Source organism: Balearica regulorum, chromosome 26, assembly GCF_011004875.1.
Source record: "Balearica regulorum gibbericeps isolate bBalReg1 chromosome 26, bBalReg1.pri, whole genome shotgun sequence".
NCBI classification, from domain to species: Eukaryota; Metazoa; Chordata; class Aves; order Gruiformes; family Gruidae; genus Balearica; species Balearica regulorum.
In genome coordinates this window covers 3,553,164-3,575,323 of record NC_046209.1, presented here as the reverse complement: position 1 = coordinate 3,575,323, position 22,160 = coordinate 3,553,164, and the positions used below count along the sequence as shown (strand labels likewise).

At 48.8% G+C, this 22,160-nt stretch overlaps 1 protein-coding gene across 1 annotated transcript; it reads left to right on the top strand.

Moving 5' to 3' along the window:
- The first annotated feature begins 13,998 nt into the window (after positions 1 to 13,998).
- Positions 13,999 to 14,988, top strand: LOC104642962 (E3 ubiquitin-protein ligase RNF13-like). Its single transcript, XM_010312119.2, is given in 3 exon segments — positions 13,999 to 14,357; positions 14,359 to 14,417; positions 14,420 to 14,988. Coding segments are annotated over 3 exon segments (987 nt in total).
- The last annotated feature ends 7,172 nt before the right edge of the window (positions 14,989 to 22,160 follow it).

The following is a 22,160-nucleotide window of genomic DNA, read 5'->3' as shown; positions in this document are numbered from 1 at the left end:
CCAGCCGCTCTTGCAGACAGCATCCCCCCCAACAAACGCTCTTCTCTCGACAGTATCAGCTCACACGTTCTCTCTAGAAAAACAAAGATAACAACTAACTTCCACACACTGTGTACAGACAGAGTAAACTTGCGCTGCTTATTATCCTACATGCAGGGACATAACTCTCCCCTTGATCTTCATTAGAGAGAGAAGGGAAATTGCAACATTTCAGAGGCTTTGTCATTATCTGGAGTACTACAGCAGCAACTAGAGAAAGCACCCAGCAAGACAAGACAGAGGATGGGTTTTGGAGACAGGGCAGAGCAGCTCAGACACGCATTGGGTCTGTGAAGCTGAGCTGGAGAATTCCCAGCAGTCAACTTTTCATCTGCCCATCAGCATTCCTACAGTGGGGAATTGCAGAGTCAGAAAAACCAATGGAAAAGGAAAAAAATCAAAAGCCATGCTCATTTTTGTGGTATAAACACAAGATTTGCCTCAAACACGGATCTGTGAACAGCTATTTTCATAGCAAGGCAATGGGAGTCAAATTCGCTCCTGCAGTCGCCAGCTGCGCCAGGGCCACGTGGAGCTCTGTGACGGAGCGGGCGGCATGCCCCATCCCCTGCCCTTGCTGCACCGCGCTGCCTGCGCACGTGTAGGACACCCCCCACCCCCCTGTGCCTCTTGGGGGATTTACACACCCACGCTCCCACTCCTTGAATTTTACATCTGCTATCAGGCCCTCCTCACCGGGGCACTACTCTTATCTGCCCCTCAGATCTGCCTGAGCCTGCACTGTCCCTGACGCACATGTGCGTGCCCATGCACCCATCTGCTCCCTGTTGCACTCTCCCTGCCATCACTCACGCACACGTATGTGTCTGCGGTTCACAAACGCATTTCTGCTGTCTGCTACAGTGCTTTCCCCTTGCGTTCACCAACACAGAAACCTGTCTGCTCCTTGCGCTCATCTGTCTGATCTCACTTTCCGCGCACACATCACCGGTGGACAACCACACACATGAGCAAACCCCAGATGCTCACCAGCATCTCTCCCCTCCTCCGCATCCAGCGGGGTGGCTTACGCAGCAGCCATGGGAACCAGGGATGCTGACGGCTGGTGGCGGCAGGCAGGTGCGGAGAAGGAGAGAAAAGAGAGGAAAATATGTATTTGGAAGTGAAGTTTAGCTGCAGGGTTAACGGGATGATGAATGATGGCAGGTGCATGCTTAACCGCATCCCGCTAGCAGAGCCCTCTTGCCTCTCTGCCCACTGCAGCGCCAGTGTAGCAGCTCCATCGCAATGAATGCTGTTTCAAGGTTACTTAAGCGATAAATTATGTTATATGCTTAACATCCCCGGCAATAACACCCACCCGTGACTTGCTCATCCTCCCCATTTATTTTCCCCTTGCAGATGCATGGCTGAAAAACTGCTCCAGCTTTCACCTCATTACGGGGAAGGAGGGACCATTTCCATTCAACAAGCTGCAGAAAGAGTTACAGCTTGATAACAAAAATAATAGGGGCCAGATCCTCCACCAGCACCACCTCTCTGTGCTTCGACAAAGTTCTAGGAGCTGTGCTGATTTACACCAGCTGTGGATCTACTTTCTGCAACATATCACGCAAACCATCAGGAAAAAAAATCTGTAGCGCATTCAGGCATGGGGTAAAAAAATACAAGGGACAGCGGCAGAGCTGCTAAAGGGGAATTGTTGCAGATCAATGTCCCCATGTGCATGGCAAACTGCAGATGAAAAGGAAAAGAAACTCAGCCTGATTCTCCCTCCAGTTTTAACCATACCTCAAGAGGACTGATCCCAGAGGACTCAATCACCCCTTTTCCCCAGCGATTTCAGGTATAGGCAGCAAGTTTCAGTCCTGGAGAAGTCCTTTTGTGCCCAGAGATGGACACTTTCTAGCACTGAGGCAGGAGCGAACCCAATCTCGTACCTCACATCAGCCTCCACCCAGCTGCACCTCGGCTAGATGCATCTAAAAGGGCAACACATCTGCTCCTCCCTCCCGCCTGGCACTGAGCGTCCCCTGGGGAGAGCAGCACGGAGGGCTGGTCCGTCTGTCCTTCCTCACGATGCCGTCTGGCTCCATCAGCAGCCGTGCCCGACATGCTCTGCCGTCAGACCTTTGTGTGCCAGACACCCTTAGAGGCAGCTGTGCGCAGGATTAAGAGCAGCGTGTTCAAACCATGTACAATTATGTGCAACTGTTTCTCCGCTGCAAATAGATGGAGTAGCAATGGAGCAGCAGCTACGGTCTCACATTAGTAATTTCCAAAGGACATTTCCAATGGCCACTGTCCATTATAGCCAGGGTAAATTAAGATAAATGAAAGTGAGTTTGGATGCTCCGTATGCCTCTTCATGTACTGGATTATGGGAAACATCACAAGGGAAAATTTGCAAGGGGAAAACGCTTACAGTTTGTACCTGAATCCCAGAACATAATGCATTTAGCTGCAGATGCAAAAATCAAGTCAGCTGAGATTTGAGTTTTGCCTAGTCCTACCTCTTCATCGCTTTGCTGCGGTGGTGCTCAGAGCTATTATCAGCCATAATCTCCAGCAACCCTAGATGGGAGATGAACAGTGGCATTGCCCAGACTGCAGAGAAACAACCAAGAAATAAAGCCACGATGAAAAAACAAACCTGGGAAGATCATTGAGAGGTGTCTCAGAAGAATGGAGTACCACCACGTCTCAGCAACTTCACCTGGTACAGGTGGGGGGGAAGAGGGCAGAACGTGGAGCTACTAAGGAATAAACCCTCAGCAACTCAAATAAAACTCCAGAAGGCAGGAGGCAAAACAAACTTCATGGGCATACCTGAAAATTTGCCCTGAATTTCAAGGTCATGTAAAAAATTAGCAAGAACAGGACCCAGGTGTCCTGAGCATGATCCCTTTTACCCTGATCAGCATGGCCTCACATAACCATTTGTGCAACTGGCTTATTTCACAGAGTGACTTATGGATGTTATTGTAAGCAGATCCAGTCAATATATTTATTTTCCTTTTGATATACAGCTACAATAGGAAGCCATGCATGACGTTTATTAAACCTGGCTAATTTTCTATCAGTTCTGCGCAATATCGATTCTATGCATTCAGTTATCTGGCTCAGCCTCAACCTGGAAAGAGAATCATTTAAAAACAACAAAAAAGCATCCAATTCCTCTGAAACAAAGCTAATCTGAGACTGCAAAGTGTCGACGTTCTCATGGGCAGAGCCCTTTGATCAATTGAGCCAAAGACAACTGTGTTATTTAGGAGCCATTTGCAAGCTGGCAAATTAAACAAGGCTTTTTTTTTTTTCTCCTAAAGAGTGGGGGGAAGAAGTAACAGCTTTACAGTAGCAGTAAAACATCCAAATGATTTTTTTTTTTTTCCCTCTGACAGAGCCAGATTCTGCAGGTTACAGGGATCTGCCATTCTCCATCTCCCTAGGACTACCCCAGGGGCTGAGTTCCTTTGCTGTACCGAGATTTTGACGTTTCCCTGGGGAGTCAAAGCACAGCTGGCCTCTGCAGGGGTACAGGCAGGATCCTGACACACCGTGCAGGCAGGGAGGAGGTACCCCAGCAATACTTTAGCAGAGTCCGAGCCTCATGGGAGGGTGAGCATATCTGTAGGACAGTAGCTTGTACTGCTCCGCAGCACACCCTGGGCACACAGCACTTCTGAAACCACGAGATTTTGCAGTTATCTGGTTCTTGAGAGCACAACTGGAGGTCCTGTCCAGCAGGACAAGTCTCAAGCTTAACCCCAGACTCTCTGCCTTTCTCAGAGCCTTTGCACAGTGAAGTCAGAGACAGGGAGTTTTCTATCTTTAAATCTTAAAGCTTAACTGATATTCTGCACAGGCAAACCATTATTGTGTCCACATTGTGATGGAAACCAGCAAGAAATATAAAGATGCTATCTAAACCAATACGGCAACATGTTTTACCGCATCAATCTCGGGGAGCCTACACTTGGATTAGCGCGTCAGGCCAGCTTTCAGCCACTGCCTTTGGTTTAAACTTAACCTGCTGCTTCTCCTGAGCCGTAGGCTGCTCGAGACCAGCTGCGAAGCATCATTGTACAAGACAGAACATATGCACAAGTAAACAAATTAAGGCTATCTCCAAAACAACAGGCCCCTGGCTTCCTGGAAGAGCTGCAAAGAAAAACTTAATCAACAACAGCGGGTGAAATGGTAAAGGGGAGGAGATGGACCTCTGCTAATGAAGGCGATGCTTTCAGATTGCAAATGCTAGCTCGCAGCACGCGAGGAGGCAACGGCAGGGTCAGCGCCAGCGACACGAGAAGCGCACGGAGCCGGCAATCACGCTGGCTCCAAGGAAACTGTTTTTTACAGCACAGAGCAGCCAGTTTAAGTACATGCAGAAAGGAAAACAAAGAGCTGAGCGGGGCACAGGCTCAGCCTTGCCCCTGCCTGTTGCGGTGGGTGAGAGCTCAGCTGCCAAGGCCAGATTAGGGCCAGGATCACGGCCTCTCCAGACCTCCCTGGCTCCCCCCCAGGGGCTCATTAACAGTCTGAAGTCGCAGCAGTTAAATCGGTTGAATACCAAGACAGTTATATCTGTGCACACCTCTGCACACATGCTTTGGCGTCAGTTTAAGCCTGCCTGCCACCGGCTTCACCTTGTGTCTTTAAATGAGGGAGTGCCGACATGGGAAAAGAAAACAGCAGGAACCTTTCCCTGCGCTTCTCAACTGCGGGCAGGTCCCTCTCCAGCTGCACCCTGGTGCCGAGGATCCTCCTCTGCTCAAAATCTCTGCCTAGACCCTACGGGCCCAACCGGAGCGTGGTTCCTTACAGTGCGTCCTCTTGGGAGCTCACGACTGGCGTAATTAAACCACGATAAATTTTACTGCCAAGTGTGATAATTTAGCATTGAAGACAATCCCTATTTTTTAAAAACCACATGCATGCACCTGGCTATTTGCTCCTCTCTAACCTTACATTTTTGTGACCAGCTAAATCTCCCTGGTTTTCCTTTTACCTTGAAAGAACAAGACAGTCAGCATATGTTCTCTTAGCAAACCTGGAAACCCTCTGAGATATCCCAGGGTCTCTCAGGCCAGTTCTTGCAGCCTGCGTCCTCGCTCGGCACACCAGACTCACCTCCCTTTGCCAAAGCAAGCTGCTGGAGAGACGACTGGGAGCCCCAGCTCCTCCTTACCTCAGGCCCCAGTCTCAGAGCAGAGTCTGGCACTGAAGTCTGACACAAATCCCCTGGTGTGAGAACAAGCAGTCAGGGCATCCGAAAGCACGAGCAAACTGTCCATGATTTATTTGGGGTTACATATGCCATCGCTGGGTCAGAGCTACTTTGCCTCAAGAGGATGCAACATCTGGTCACACCTACAAAACCAAAATCAGGACAGCCTGACTTAGGATGGGTCAGTCTGACAGCCCGGTGCAGGATGCAAGCACCCCGTGAGCAGCCCAGCTAGGGGAGAGCGCTCTCACCCGTCACGCACATGGTTAGACCTGGACAAGCCTGAATTTGAAGGAGGGGCTGTTCAAATTTAAATCGGGTAAAATAGAGCTCACATCTAGTCAGAAGCTGAAAGGTACGAGCTGCTTCATCACGGTGTGCACCCTGGCTTATGAACACAGGCCAAATGGAGAGGGGGGAAGTTTTCTTTGACAGATGGATGCCCACAGAGCTACCACAGCTTATCATCACACCTCCGGGTCAAACAGATGTTTCCTTCCAGATACAGATGTGCCGATGGAAGAGATCACTGCCCCTAGATGCTCTTTGCTCCATCCCTGCCAGATGTTCCTAGGCCTACAGTCCTTACAGCTAACAGAAAAATATTTAAAATAACTAAGACAAGTGTATCCTTAATCCTAAGCAGTTAGAAGTTGTTTTATGCCCTAGTCTATGAAGGTTTATTATATTTTTAAAGCTGCCTTAATGTAACAGTAAGGGATCTGCTATTCATCTTAGGCGAGGCAGGAGGAAAGCTAGAGTCACACTAAAGTTGGAAGAAATAGGAAACACGTAATAACCTAGATCTTATTATTGCACAACCTAAAATCCCCTAGAAGCACATGAGAAGAAATCAGTGCCTTCACTACTGTAAAACTGGTGGAAGGGCATTGCTTTTTCCTCTTTGCAATTTCCCTTGTTAGCTCGAAGAGCCCATATTGGGCTGTAACGTGGAAAAGTCTGACTTTGCACAAAGGATCAGCACCTCCACTTGAAAGAAAGCAGCATGGCTCTAATCCTCTTGTTCTCCCTGGTAACCAGGAAAGCTGCAATTCTTTATTTCTGAGCAACTTTTCTCTGTCATCACAGGCACACCAGATCCAGCAAACGTGGCATCAAAAGCCACAGAGGAGCCCATTCAGCTGCACACCTGCGTTGGTCTGGATGGGTTCCCAATTCACCATGTCAGAGGACACCAACACCAACGACTGGCACTGTCAAGGAATAATTCAGGGAAATCATTCCTCGACGACTGCTTGTAGGTGGCAATATCTGTGCAGATCCCTGAGCATCACTGCCAAGCACAGCCAGCATCCCTTCTGTCTCAGCACGCTCTTTGCTTTTACCCTTGCACCATCTCATTTATAACCTCCTCATTTAAAACCCCAACTCTTTTTTCTGAAGTGGCAAGTTCTCCAATCCAAGAAGGGACCGTTTTAGGCCATTCCCATCTCAACCGGATGGGAAATGCCAGCCCATGCTGTGTTGCAGGAAGCCCATGATACCTGCAGCATTTCTGCTGGCTTCTGGAGTTTGAGTAAGCTGTGTCTTATTGCTTTTCCAACCCATGCTGGTTTTCCAAGTCCTCTTCCAAGACAAACCAGCATCAAGGACGAGCAAAGCAGCTCGAGCCGTACAGACCTACATGGTCCTTGCAAAAGGGGCTCTGCATCACTCAACCATTAAATCCTGAGACAAGGATTTGCTGGCTGTGCTCTGGCGTGTAGTTCCAAAGGTGGTGAGAAGCTCCATCCACAGCTCCTCCAGCAGCCTGGAAACCCCATACCTGCCCCAGTGGGATCACTGCAGGAGACTGTCGGTGCCTTACAGCATAGCTGTCATGAAAAAGGGGGTCTCTGAAGGGCTGTGCTGGCCCTAATCACACCTGAGCAGTGTAAGATGGCAGGATCTGCTCCATGACTACTGGGAAAAGAGACGCACATGTAGAAAGCTGCCTACATGAGATGGATCTGGCACGTCGCCGTGCCAAGCTGAGATCCAGGTCTGATTTTGGCTACTGCTGCACAATCCCATTTCACTCACCAAATCCAGCGATTTTCAAATCTGGGCTTTTGCTTAGGTCTCATTGCTCATTGGTGGTGGATTGTGGGAGCTGAACTCCTTGTTGTAAAGCTGCGATTCCATTTTCCTCTGGTCTTAAGCAGCTTCAATCCATCTTAGTGCATTACAGAGTCCACGCTGATTGTTCTGCTGTAGTGAGTAATAACAACTTGTACTTTGCAGATTACCCCAGGGAACCGTGCTCCCGGCTCCGCCGTACCGCTGGCTCTGCAGGGTGGGCATGCATCTGTCCACAGCACCCCCAGAGAGAAGGATGGGGCCACAGGGAAATTTGGATGGGAAGACACGGAAGAGGAAATGGAGCCGGTGCATGGCTGGCAACCATGGGGGTGCCCAGTCCTGTGAGGGGGTGAACGTCCCAGGTGAACATCATGGGATGGGGGACGGGGAGAGGGTATTGGGGAGGGAAAGTGATGAAACAATGGGACAAAAAAGAAAGGGAAGATCAGAAACCACTGGAAGAGCATGCATTTGTGCCATCGTGGTGTAAGCTCACATGGAGAGCAGGGTGGAAAGCTGCTGAGACAGGGCTTCACTGGCATGGCATGGAGGAAGGGTAAAGCCTGTTTTCAGCCATGAAACAGGGGCAGAAGGTGGTTTCACCTAAATCTTCTCCCTTTTTGTGCATCCAAATTCCCCAGGGCAGTCCAAGGGGAGGAAAACATAGTCCCCTGTAAAACAAACCCCTCAGAGCTGCAGTTGCTCGCTGCAGGGCCCTGTCAGGGCTGCCACTGCAATGGGCCACAGGAGGAAAGAAATAAAGATGGGAGAGAAACAGAGAGGAGGAGAAGGTATGGAGCTGTGGAAGAGGTATGAGGGGCAGGTGGAGGCGCCCCGTGAAGCTGCGGCCCTTGCAGAAGGACACAGAAGCTTCTAGAAGGCCGCGGCTGGCCTGGGCTGCCTCAGGTGCCTGCCAAGAGCCTCCCCCTTGGGACCACAGCACGTCAGACCCCTGTCCCCGCTGCCACTGCCATGTGGCACCCACTCCTGTCCCCTTTCCACATGGCCACCGTGATCCTGTGCCTCCAGCGGGCTGCCAGCAGCCATGTCAACGGCACTGGACCAGGTGGCCTGGCTCTTGCTGCGTGCCAGGGGTTGCCCCTTACTGAGGGTGAGATGGAGGGTGGCCCCGCTGCCGGCCATGCCCATGCAGCTTCCATGGCCCTTGGCCCTCAGTGCCCCAGACATAAGATCACCACCAACTCACCAGGCTTTGGGGACATGGCACCAGGTTACAGGGAGATCAAGGGAGCACCCATGGTGGCCTTCATCATGGAGGTGAACATGAGGCTTCGGAAGAAGATCTGCCAGGCTGAGCAAGGGAGCATTATCCTCCTGGATGAGTGCTGCTTCTGGAATGACATTGTGTGGAGCTTCAGCCATCATGCCTGCAGGTGCCTCATCCACAATCTAGACCTCCTTTACTACAGTCTGATTCTGCCAGTCTGCAAGGTCACCAGCATCCTGGTCACCATGATAACAGGCATCCAGCTTCTTGCAAGATGCATGAAGAGTTATCAAAGCCAGAGGGAGAACAAGCAGCAGAGCAAGGAACAGTGGCCAGAGTCTCCCCACAACATAATTTGGGGTGCTGCCAACTACTCCGAGTGTGCCATCTGCCTGCAGGCGTACAAGCCCAGAGAGGGGCTGAAGTTGCTGTCCTGCTCCCATGCCTATCACGGCAAGTGCATTGACCTGTGGCACCGCGCTCAGCCCGGGAGCAAGACCTGCCCGCTCTGCCTGCATAATGTGACTGCGGTAGCATTGATCCCCCTCCGTGCACATAATGGTGAGCAGGAGTAACCTGGGAAAGCTCACCCAAAGTCCGTCCTGGAAAATCAAGAACCCCCATAAACGCTCCAGCTCTGTCTTCCACTCTCCCTCCAAATTCAAGCTCCAGTCAACGCCTCTTGGGAAGCATCGGCACAGCACAGGATTAAAAAAAACCCAACATATGGAAACGTAGGAGTAGGGAATACAGACTGGAAGGACAAATGGAGTACTGAAGACATATCCTTGGCTCTACCCAGTTTGGGCAGCTGATCACATACAGGTCTGCTTCACACTAGAAGATTTGTGAGGGCCACGACTGTAGCACCTAGCAGCACCTATCTCTTGCCAAACTCCTGGACAGCTTGACCTGAGGTTCCTTGTCTTACTCTGTTTCTTAAGCTCTCCCTCCCAAAAACCTGCACAGACAGGTTTATTCCAACAAAGGGGCCAATTACCACAGTCCCCAACTAATTTTTACCACAAAATCTAGGTTGACAAAACAAGCACAGTCCTCTACATTCTTTTTTTTCCATGCAGATAGTTAAAAAGAACAAAAAAACCCTGCTAAATGGAGAGAATGTTTTTGCTGTATGTCCAAGGGCATTTTGCCAGAACTGGAAAAGGCAAGATATTCTTTCCAGCACCAATATCTAATAAAGACGTCTCCCTCTATTACAAGGCAAACAGCTGGAACTGGAATCCATTTCCAGACATGGGTACTAAGTTGCAATGGCCCAGATTTGCTCAACTGCCTTTTTTAATTGTGGGCGTTAGCAGATTACGGGTACTTTTGTAGCAGGTCCATAAATCACTGCTTTATAATCTTCTGTCTGCATTAGGGCCTGGATTATCATGCTTGTACTTGTAATAACAGAGGAGAGATTGCCTGGACCCCTGGGAAATCCAGGAGAGGCACCTGGTAGAGCACAGGAGCACATGGTACCAAGATACACGTAGAGAATGGTGCACACAGCAGGACTTGCAAAGCTCCCACAAACCTGCTCTCCATCCCTCTCCCATGGTGGCAAACAGCGAGCGAGGCACAAAACCTTCCCGCACACACGGCTCCATTTCTCATTTACCCAGCTCGTGTTTTGGGTGGTGACTCTGACTCTTTCAGCTATCTATTCTGCAAAGACATGGGTCATCCTTTCCTTTCATCCTAGATGAAAGAAGGTGGTTACATGCACCAGTTTCTAAATCAGCTCCTAGCAAAAAAAAAAAAAAAAAGAAAAGAAAAAAGTCATTAACAACAGGGTGCAGGTCTGCAGGTCTGCCTTCCAGCCAGCTTGCTGCAGAACTGGGGACTCGCTCAGTCAGCAGGAGGGAGGTGTGTCCCACATAGCTTTCTTTTAAGAGCGACTGGGAACACTGGAAGCACAAAGGTTTTCACTGGAAGGTCACTAGATGGCCCCAGATCTTCCTTCACAGCAAATGACTAGTATTTCAGCTCTGGGAGCCTGGTCCTCACTAATCCTACAGCATGACCCCAAAGGAGCAGCACGTCCTGATAAGGACGACACCAAGCTAGAACTAGGGATACTTGCCAAGATGTCTTGAGCTAAGCATTTAACGCCCCGATGGCTTTTTCTGCTCCTGGCCTTTGGCTGTGGAGGGCAGGGAGAGGCTGTTGTGTGTGCAATGCCACTGCCTGTGGACCCGAGACACTGACCTAATACAGATAAAGGAGAGGATGTCTGATCCATACCACTGCCAGGCTTCTCTTTTCATGCTGCAAAAACCTCAGAGGGGAAAAAGCCATCCAGACTTACTCCCCGAGTTAAATCAATGCTGGAACTGCAGCCTGTAACGTGTGTTTTGTTGAAGTTGTAATGATGTCTACATAAGTCAGTCTCCTCTACATCTCTGATACAGTTTAAGCTGTTTGGGCAGGACCAGGGTTAGATTTTGCTAGCAGTTACATAGATCTAAATCAGCACTAAATTCCTCTGGACTGAGCAGACACTTGTGTGGAATACAAGCAAAAGGAGGAGCTGGTTTTACATCCCAGCTCCTGCACTAAGTGATAGCCCCAAAGAAGTAGTATAAAGGAACATGGGGACTTTGGGAGTGGTGGGGTAAGTGATCAGTTAATAGAGGTAAATGGTCTTTTCCTTTCTTCGAGCTTGGATTTTTGTTCAAGTAGTAAAATGGGACCCGTTCCCTGTAATTGCTCTGCTCTTGCACACAACTGCTGTCTCCCACGTGTGGCTTGTTGACATTTAAATAAATTGCAATTATTCCAACAAAGTAGATTGCAGGGACGCCAGAGAAAATGGGTCAAGAATACGTCCAGGAGCATCTGCAATGTATTTAACACATGAATTTAACAGGAGCAGGGCAGGATGAGGAGGAGAGTATGGTGCTGGCTATAATGAGCGCAGCATGGGGCTGGAGACAGCCTGGCACAGCCCCCCACCGAGGCAGGAGGCTTGGCTTAACCTCAACCAGAGGGAGCCAAAGCCTCCCAGGCACTGATGATGGAGGAGGCATGCAGCAGTGATGCAAGCAGAAAGCACAGAGAGAACCAGGGCAGACAGGGCACCACTTTGGCTCTTTGAGTGGAGACCATCTTGGCCAAAGTCCTTATTCAGCCCTCCTCTCCTTCCCTCTGCAAAAGCATTCAGAGATTTCAAAGGAGGCCAAGGGCTAGGGTTTCTTATCTCGCTCTGCCTGGGGGTGGGGTATGGGTATCCTCCTCCCCATCCAGGATTCAGCTTTTCCTCTTTCCTCACTCCCCAAAGCTTTCTCCGTACCCCATTCCCCTCTTCCTTGCCCTCCAACCTCTCTTGGAGGGGATTTGTCCTTTTGCCCACACGTCTCTGGGTTACTGCGATCCCGGTTAGAGACTGCAAACACCCGGTTTCTCCTTTTATCCAAGAGTTTCGGTGAGCAAACCAGGATGGCTGCTCACTCCTGCCTTGCTGATTCTAGGATGTAAGAGGTGGTGCTGGAGCAGCCAGGAGATAACAGCACATGGAATATGAAGGGGACGTTCCTTGGTCCCACATCTGTCACAGCTCACACAGACACGTGGCTCCTTGTCCAGCCCCAAAGACAGACCTACCCCTTACACAAGCAGCAGGTCACTGGCAATACATAAAGCTTTAATTGGGAGGCAGAAATAGAGCACTGAGTGCAAGTAAAGAGCCAAAGATTTTAAATAACACTAGGATGATGGATGCCTTCACAAGAAGCCTAAGACAAAGCCAAAAATACACCCTCAAAAAGGTGTCCCAGCGTACCTCCATTTTCTTCATCTCTCATTCTACTAGAAAGCATTTGGCTTCTCCCCCCTCCCCAAACCTTCTCCTTGTTTTGCTTTTAAATGCATCAAAATGTCTCCCTGCAAGTGTAAAACTCTTTAGATGAGGGGAAAATAAAATCGATTTGAAATCACAGCTGCTGGGAGTCTCTGGCGCACACACACACTGTCTGCTGACATTTTCTGTAGCTCTTTTCCCAGTGAAATCTGTCTCAAGCAGAGCCCAAGGGGGCTAGTAACAAATCAGTTGCCTAGTACATGAGTGATTTTTTAACTACAGGTCCAACAAAACTGCACTGGAAACCATGGGGCTACTCTCAAGTGGATCATTAAACAAAAAGGGCTGTTTGTTAAAAGGTACAGGTTTTTAGGGATTCCAAACTGACCTGGGTTCACTGCATATTCAGACCTAGTTCGTCCTGACAACCAGGAGAGCTACTGCATCCCCATGAGGCTGGTGTTCCTCTGGGCACCGAGCAGTCACCATATGAGTTGGGAATTGCCTGAAAGATGGGAACTTCTGCTGGCAAACACTCTGGAAGGGAGGGACAACACTTGTGCCTTATGCTTTCTACTCCTTTTTCAGCTTATTCACCATAACCAGAATTTTAAAATCAGTTTTTATAGCTAGAAGCTAAAGTCTTTTTTTTTTTTCCAGCCATTTGATTCCAGCAGCTGAGGTTCTAAAGTAAATAAGGTGAAAAAGCCCAGTATGAAAGCTGATGGTAGCCCTCCCAAGCTCATCCACCACCCACTCTCACTGTGGTAGGACAGGAGTCCAAGCAGCTGAGCCCCAGCAAGAGGCCAAGTGTATCAGCCCCTTCAGCAAATCTGGCTGCTCACTCCAGGGCCTTGAAGGTGGATCTGCCCTCTCAGAAGCTTGGGTAATGGCAGAGTGAGGTCACACAGGCAAAAAGAGACTTTCAACTTCTGCGAGCTGCCATTTTGGCCATCAGTTACTGATTGACTATTTCAAATAACAGAAACCCCTTCTACCCTAAGCAATTTATTTGGCTCAGTATCAGTTCAAAGATCATGATTGTAAGGAAAAAGCACATGTTCACCAGACCAATCCGAGCTGCCACACACCCCCCCCAGCAGCACACAGAGGCTAATGGCTCGTTTGCACTCTGTCACATTTTCCAGGAATTACTTTGGTCACCAACATGAAGCTTTCCAGTCTGCAATGGACACGTAGCTGCTGGGGAGGCTCATTTATCCTGCCTGCACATCATCAGCAGAATGAAGCCAGCATCCTATCGGCACCCAGAGGGAGATGAAACGAGAAGCTACATGCATGGAGCAGACCAAAAGGAATGGGAGAAGTTTAAGCAGGTTGGCAGTGATGTTATGTGACCCAGCCTCAGGAAACAGTCACTGGGTGATATCACAGATCTGCAGAGATGATGTAAGGGTGTTGCTTAGCAGCTGGAGACAACAGGAGAGAGGCGAGTTCTATCCTGGGAACCTCTGAACCTACAGAAAGCTCTGGGGCAGAAAGAGGTTTTGATCTCCATCCTGCTGTGGCTCCAAGTCATGGTATGGTGATAAAACCTGGGTGGGATAGTGCCTCTGTGACTGTCTCTTACACTTTTCCTTAGGGACCAGCCTGGAAATCTGTATTCAGAGCTACCCAACTGCATTCAGCATGAATCTTTGCCCCCAAATTCCTCACCTTGTGATTGCTGCTGCCTTCTACAACACTGCTCTTGCAGAAGTCCTTGGTTACGTGGCTTACGATGACAGCTTCGAGTGCATTGCTTACAAAGCCCTGCCTGCATGCTTTTGGCCACAAGTCCCGGTGGAAGGGCTGATAGGGTATTTGATGAGAGCAATACCACCAAATGCTTGCCATGCAACAGAGAATCCTGCAGCACCAAGAGAGGCCTCGGAGATGTACGTTGCACTCATACAGGGCTATGACTGCTCTTCTGTCGAGAAGGCCCATTGTGCCCAGCAGGCTGGATATCAAACTGCTGTTGTGTACAGTGTGGATTCAGAGCAACTGAATGGCTGATGACAAAGAAATCCAACAGGTGATTAAGATATCACTCCTTACAGGACAGTCTCCCTCCACTTGCGAGGGACTTTGCAATGCATGAAAGGGGCATACATCAAACTTCTACCACCCAAACCCTGTTTGAGTCTTTGTCAAGTCAATGCTAAAATGCTGCAGAAAACTTTCATCATCATTTCAGGGACATTCTACATCATTGCCACTATCTCAGTTATGGCTGGTTTAAGCTGGTACAAGAGGGCTCACAAGTTAAAGCTGCACACATATAAGCAGGGAGACAAATACGAGACCTGTGTGATCTGCATGGCAGATTACAAGGAAGGGGACTGCCTGAAGATCCTGTCCTGTTCCCATGCTTACCACAACATCTGCATTAACACCTGGTTCCACACCCAGTCCAGGAAGAAGACCTGTCCCTTCTGCAAGCAGGTGGTGAACGCCTACGGGCAAGGTGATCTCCTGCCAGAGCAGGCTGGTGAAGATGTGAATGAGGAGGAACAGGGCTATGAAGACAATGCATCCAGAGAAGGGCACGATGATGAGTATGTTGAAGAGGAGAAAGATGATGCAAGCACAGTGGAAGGGGAAGAGTTTGATGTGCTGGAGGACCTCACTGTTTGAGCTGTGACCAGGATAAGTTGTCATTAAATCAAGGGAAATCTCCCCTGTGCTTCCCTTCAGCTCTTACTCCAGAATGGCTTTTATTGGGAAGCAATTAACACCGTGGGTTTGGCTCCCCTCCCCTGGTCCCCACAATGGAAATCTTGGCTGGAAATACCAAAAACTCTTTGAGCCAGAGAAGCATGGGAGGGGCAGAGAGGAGGAGGGAAGCAGGGATTTAAGAATTTTGGGCATGGGAGCTGGTTTACATCTGCTACGATGCTTCCTCAATTCCCTCCCAAAATACAGAGACATGGACACACCGACTCTTGCTTTTTCCCTAAGGGGAGTGCCCAGAAATCCCAGGTGAGAACTGTGCCCTGTGTGTTGCCCCCAGCAGGACCTATTCCCTAGCCTGACAAGCATAAGGGGGGAAGCAGTGTACTAAAGCATAAAGATGAAGCAACTCCCCCTCTCATCAGCAGTAAAAACAGAGCCCACAAGTGCCCAGCACGTCCTCGTCACCCAGTGCACTGACACACACTGTCCCTGCGCATCAGGTGGCTCGGTACAGTCCACTCCAGAGGACAGCGTGGCCTTTAACTACACCAGCAGAAAAACTGTGCTGGAAATATTGAGGGCACTTTAAACACTATCTCCTCAGACAGGAGGTGATGCCAGTGGGAGGTAGAGGTCTTTACAGCAGGATTTGCTTTGTGGAGCTGGGTAGATGGAAAAAAAGAATGAAACGCTTCTGAGCGTGGCGTAATTGGCTGCTTTTGCCTGCTGGCTGGCAATCTCGCACACTTGCGGAGGCTGACGTGACAGGTACATGTAACCTCCTGCTACCTAGGTTGTTCCAGGTCATTATCCAAATGCGCCTAAGCACCTTAAGGGGAGCTGGATTTATGTACTAACATGATGCAAACAGATCTTCATCTCTTCTCTAGATATACCAGGTATAGTTATATTATTTGGGCAGCCTCTGAATACATTTCCAATCCTGCTTAAAGCGAGAGCGTGAGCAGAAATCAGCGCTAGCTCCCCAGGCTGGTATGGGTGGCTCTACCACCCACTGTTGATGGGACAGCCAGCCAAGTCCCAAACTGCATATGGGGATGCAGAGCTGGAAACACAAAATCACTATTCGCATTTAATCTCATAGAAAAGAAAGGCATAAAACCTCTTTAGTAAATGCCAAAAATTAAGGAAATGAACAGCTCTAACATACTGTGACCAAGACATCAAACCTGCACAGCTGTACAAAGGCTAAACTACCAAATCAAAGGCTCTCCTCTAAACATGAAACATCCTATTTCTTATGGGCACTATCCAAGAAGTGGGCTGTCATCAGATCACTCTGTTAGGACCATGCAACAAAATGACACAACTATGGCCAGGAAATAAGACTAATGCCTTGGAGTATTTTCCTTTTGGGTGGTTACATTAAGACTCAAAAGGCTAGTAGTTTGTTAGATGTTGTCTGAAAACATCATGCTGCAAAAAACTGAGAAGCATGATCTCTGCAACCTGGAAATCTTGGTGACTTTTCAAAATAACAGCACCTAGATTACTTGGGTATCTTTGAGATACCCGTACCTTGGAAACGGCTGGGAAGAGATACATGAATACATGTGACAGCCATCAACGAGGTGGACCTGAATCCATCACTCTTGCCCCAGGGCAACCCAGACAGCTTTGGGTGGGAGGAAGAGACGAAACTGCAGTTTCAGATTTTTTTTTTTTTTTGCAATAGAGAAGTTTCAAAGCAATTTCTCTTGGAATGAAACATGACAGCATTTCCAAGGACTTGATGGAAACAAGTCTTTCTGCAAGTCCTCAGACTGAGCTGTTTCATTTCATTTGTGGAACAAATGGGGAAAAATGATTTTTAAGGCAGTTCACAAGAAAACTGCCCTCTTCTGCAGGGTGTGCAGCCTCCTGAGAGCCATAAATCACTTCCATTGCAGAACAAGGCCCCTCAGGGTGCCTGAAAAGGCAAAGGCAGTTCTCTCCATCTGAGGAAGGAGACAGGTCCTTTGGAAGGTGATTAGCAGCAGGATGTTCATTTAGGTGCCTTTAATTGCCTTCTGGAGGTAACTCTCCTGTCAGCAACTCAGAACCTGTGATTCTGTAAAAAGGAGGAGACAGGACTGGCTTCGCTAAGCTGCACAAATATCTTCTTCATCCACTGCTGGGCATCTGGAGCTGACCGGAAAGCTCCCCTAGGTCCATAGCTCCCACTGAGATAGGTGACCCCAGGCCCTCAAAGGGAAGGAATAAAAGGAGAGATGTTGGTAGCACTCCCAGCTCCTGTCTCAGCACACTCTCACCACCCTCATTCTCCCTCAACCAAGGTCTGAAAAAGCACAGATGCTGCAAACACACAGGGAGCAGGCTGAAAAGCCAGTATTTTCAGCATGCTGGTGGCACGATGGGCCAAAACCAGGCTGCCATCTCCCACAGCAAGTGTCTCGCATCCTACTGATGAAGGAGAAGTGATGGAACAGGACCCCTGAGTCAGACCTTAAGATGGCTCTGGATAATCACACAAAGAGCCACCCTGTCACCCAGCTGCAGTGTGCTGGGCTCAAGAGGAGAGTCCCAGGGGGATTCTCCAGGCTGTATTATGCAGGACATGAGATGAGCTGATCACAGTGCTCTTAATATCTATGAATTTCTTTCCATCTTCAAAAGCAGCACACACTCTGGATGGGCTGAATTTTTACTGAAATGGGTCAGTAGAAAAATAGATCCTTTTTACAATGCAACACTGCATTGCCTTAATTTAAGAAGGAGAGAAAAAAGGAATAGAATCTGGGTAAGAGAAGCTCTTCACTCCATTTAATGTTATCAAAGCCTATCATGCTGAAAATCTGAGATGTGTGCCACAGCAAACTTGACCTCCAGCCCTACAGCTGTCAGATCCACTGCCCTCCATCAGCATTAATGGCACTCCTAACACAGCGAGGTTAGCTTATTGCCAGGGTGGGACATGCAGCCCTCAGCCTGAACGAGGATTATTAACTTCTCCGGAGGTAGCACTATCCCAGCATTTAAAATAAACTACAACAGACAATACACAAGAGGGAAAAGGAGAGCAAGGGGTCTGGGTCCTGCTGGGGCAGAGCTGTTGACTGCGCAGACAGCGATGGAGCTGTATCTCCTACAGCAGCTCGGGGATGCGGCTGTCCCAGTTCGACAGTGCTGCAGTCTGGTTGTGAATCAGGAGAGAAGTTAAGGGAAGCACAGGTAGACGAGGTCTAGAAAAGGCCATGGAAGGAGGCGGTACGGGCAGATCTTACAGGAGGATTCATGCCTTCTGCAGACATGACGTAATGGCAGTGAATTTAATTGTTAACAAACCACACAGAGGAAGCAAGAGATGAGAAGAAGACAGCAACTACTGGGAAAGAAGCCCCAATTTCTCTGTATTGCAGAGCTCAATGACAAGGGAAACTCTGCAGAGTTTCAAACTCATGCCAGTGTCCTGGTTTGGGTTGGGATAGAGTTAATTTTCTTCCTCATAGCAGGTATAATGCTGTGGTTTTGATTTAGCATGAGAATAATGTTGATAAACTGATATTCTGGGTGTTCCCAGGCAATGTTTACACCAAGTCAAGGACTTTCCAGCTTCTCACCCTGCCCCACCAGTGAGGGGCTGGTGGTGCCCAAGAAGCTGGGAGGGGACACGGCCAGGACAGCTGACCCAGACTGGCCAAAGGGATATTCCATACCATATGGCATCATGCTCAGCATATGATTTGGGGGCTGGCCAGGACCACAACTCAGGAACTAGCTGGGCATTGGTCATCAAGGGTGAGCAATTGTGCTGTGCATCACTTGTTTTGTATATTCTATTATTCTTTTCCTCTTCTGTCCCACAGGTTTTACCTCTTTTTTTTTTTCCCTTTCCCGATTCTCTCCCCCATCCCCCCATGGGAGGGGAAGTGAGTGAACAGCTCTGTAGTTGTTTTAACTGCCTGCCAGGTTAAACCACAACAGCCAGAAAAAGAATAACTAGAAATATTTTAGATAAACGCTATGCAGAAAAATATTAGCTGGGGGTGAGGGGGAAGGCAAATGCAGTCTCATGGGTCCAGCCAGGAACAGCTTGGAGGAACAGCCAAAGCCCTAATGAGGGAAGAGCCAATGATGATCCAAAATGTACAATTTGGATCAGAGCACCAGCGCTGGCTGGAAGCACCAGTACAACCCATGTGGAACCTCCACTGGTTACTCTGCCTTGGGGGAGCACCCAAATATTGTGCTTAAATGAGCTGCCAGGAGCCCTTCTCCTTTTAGCAAGCTCCTGCCCCATAAACCGAGCTCCACTGCACATAGTCTATTAAGCAATAACCAGGTTCCAGCACAGCCTCAAAGAATGACTTACAGATCTCATTTATCAGGGGGTTCTTTGCAGTTTCTTGCACATTTTATTGCAGGCTTTTTCTGCACCAACATGGTTCAGTATATTGCTGGGACAGTCACAGACTGTGACCCAGAGGGAAGCAGCTGATGACCCAGCACTGGGAACTATTGACTCCACCACCAGAAGATCAATGCTATGGAACACCAGGAGCAATCAGGGTGGCTGATTACTCCATGTGCAGCCTACAGGCAATTGTCTAGTGGAGACATTTCCCCCATGCAGAAAGCCAGCACTAAGCCTTGACAACAACATTTAAAGAACCACTTTGAGGGTTTAAGTGAGATTTGAGTGATCTATAGATCCTGTGCAGGCCAAAGGTAGGAATTTCAACCTTGAAGACTCAAGTTTAATATCTACTGTAATTAAAAGGAGAGAGCCAACTTCCCTGTGGCACAACCAGATTGACATCAATAGCATTACAGCAGCAGAGAGCCTTACCTTTGATCTCCAAAATCCATCTGGGATGGAGATGAAGGACAGAATGTGCCTGCCCACAGGGCCAGGAGCCTCTGCTACCCAAAGAGCTGCAACATGCATGGAAGCCTTCTTTCCTTGGGCTATACATCCTAGGCCATCGCATCACAGTTTTTTCTTGTGAAGTAGGCACTACTCAGGTCATGCCTCTTCACCAGAAGGACCTTCCTTACAGACTTCCATGCCCACCAGCACTTCAATCCTGGTGTACAAACTGCCCGTCCCCCTTGCAGCAGGGATGGGGCTGGCTATCTTGCTCTCAGGGCTCATGCAGGAGCAGTTGGGCTTCAGGGAGCTGTAGACACAAGCAGCTTCATTACCCAACTCTGTGTTCTTCCCAAGACATCTTGAGCACATGAGAACATACAGTTGGCCCTTTATAACTTAACTGTTCTTCATCCGGTCTATTTCTCAGCCACCTCCTTTTCCACATCAAGTTTTCCCACCCCAGGTCCTAATGCCCAGTTTTCCCTCCCACCAACCCATCTCCTTATCTCTTTCTGCCTCTTCTCCACACCCCACAGTCCTCTCCTTTCTCTCCTGCTCAGAGAAAGCTTCATGTGTGCCTTAACAAATGAGGTTACCCCGGAGGTGTCTTTGCACACAGGAAGCCTGGTACGGCTAAGCCAGGACTCCAGCTCTCTGGGGTAATCTGCAGAGTACGGCTGCTTATTAGTCACTACAGTAGAACAATCAACACAGTTTCTGTAATGCAGTAAGATGGATTGAAGCTACTTAAGAATACAAGGAAATGGGATCAGTGCTTTGAAAAAAAGTAGCTTGACTCACCAAATCTGCTTCTGCTACAGCAGCTCTCAGCTCGCACACAGCCTTTGATTGCACACACGAATGCTGCAGCAGATGCTTACAGCTGGCAGCGCTGGGCCTGAACAGCCAGCAGCCAAGCCCATACTAGGAACACCAACACCTTACTCTGATGGAAATACGGGACAGTCCCATGCTGAGGTAGCAAGGAGCAAGATACAGCTATGCTGTGTTGTTCCTATTCCTTTGTTATCAGAAGAGATCACACTTTCACCTTGTGTTTGCTTTTGCACCAGAACACTTCTGCTCTTTGGTACTTTTCCGTTTCAAACATATTTGGGAAATTAAGACCCAGCTCTTCCCATTTCATCTGCACCAAGACCTGAGCAGACTGCAAAGTCTCAGAGGCTTCAAGCTAGCTGCTCTCTTGCTTAATCACAAAGATTGATTCCACACCTCCCCTAAAGAGATGAGGCGTAATCAGGTACAAGACTCCTTCCCTGACCCAAAAACCATTCTTTCTCCGCAAGTCTTTCCTTTCTTGAAATCAGTAGAGATGTTGTTCCAGAAATTTAAGGAATGATATATCAAGAGGGTGAAAAGTCTCCCCAGTGCCAGATCCTACTAGCCACAGAAGCACTGGGAAGGAGAGAACATATGCATTGCTGGCCTGGCATGGTAAGTGGTGGGAAGCATCCTCCATAGTGGCAGCTCCTGCCTGAAAAGCCAAGACCAGAATGTGATGACAGTGTTCCTAAATAAAAAAAAAATTAAATGTTGTCTTCTGCTGACTCAGACAAGTGTCTTTTTCTCTCCCAGAAATCAGGGGGTGTGAATGGCTCTGTAGAGAAGAGCTGTGAGCCTGAAGGAAGGAACTGAGAAACAGCCAGGAGACTGAAGCAGGCCTTGAAAAGCCTCTGCAGAGAAGCAGCAGCTACAGTACCTCTTGGAAGACTATTCTGCACCTTCACTGCCCATGCCCTGTCTGCGGGAGAGCTACCCTGCCCTCCCATGCCCAGAGAGGACACAGTTAGCCCCACTGCCAGCCCCTATCTTGCCCAGTACAAGGAAGTGAGAAAAGGACCAGGAACTTGGAAAAATGTGCCTAATGCAGCTTATTTCAGTGTGAATGAAACCCAAGTCTCCTGGGAGAGAGACAGCAGGAGAACGTGGATAAGAAATCACCACTTCACAGGCAAGAAACAGAGGTGCTTAGAGAAGGGGGGGAGGGGAGGGGTGTGTGCATCCAAGACTCCCTATTTACCCATTCCACAAAGCATCTCCGTATTACTCCTGTTTATTGACTAAGTGTAAACTACTGCAGTAGTCTAAGGATTGAGATCTGAGCCAATTTTTTTTCTTCTGACCTTTATGCCCCTCTGCCACAAGGCTGGGGGAAAGAGGGAAAACACTGACCTGGCCCCAACCGCCCTAATTAACTGGAGTCCTGATTGATTTTGAGAAGTAGCTCTGACCCCATTCATCAGCACAGCATTTACCCAGATAAGCAGAGAAGTGGTGC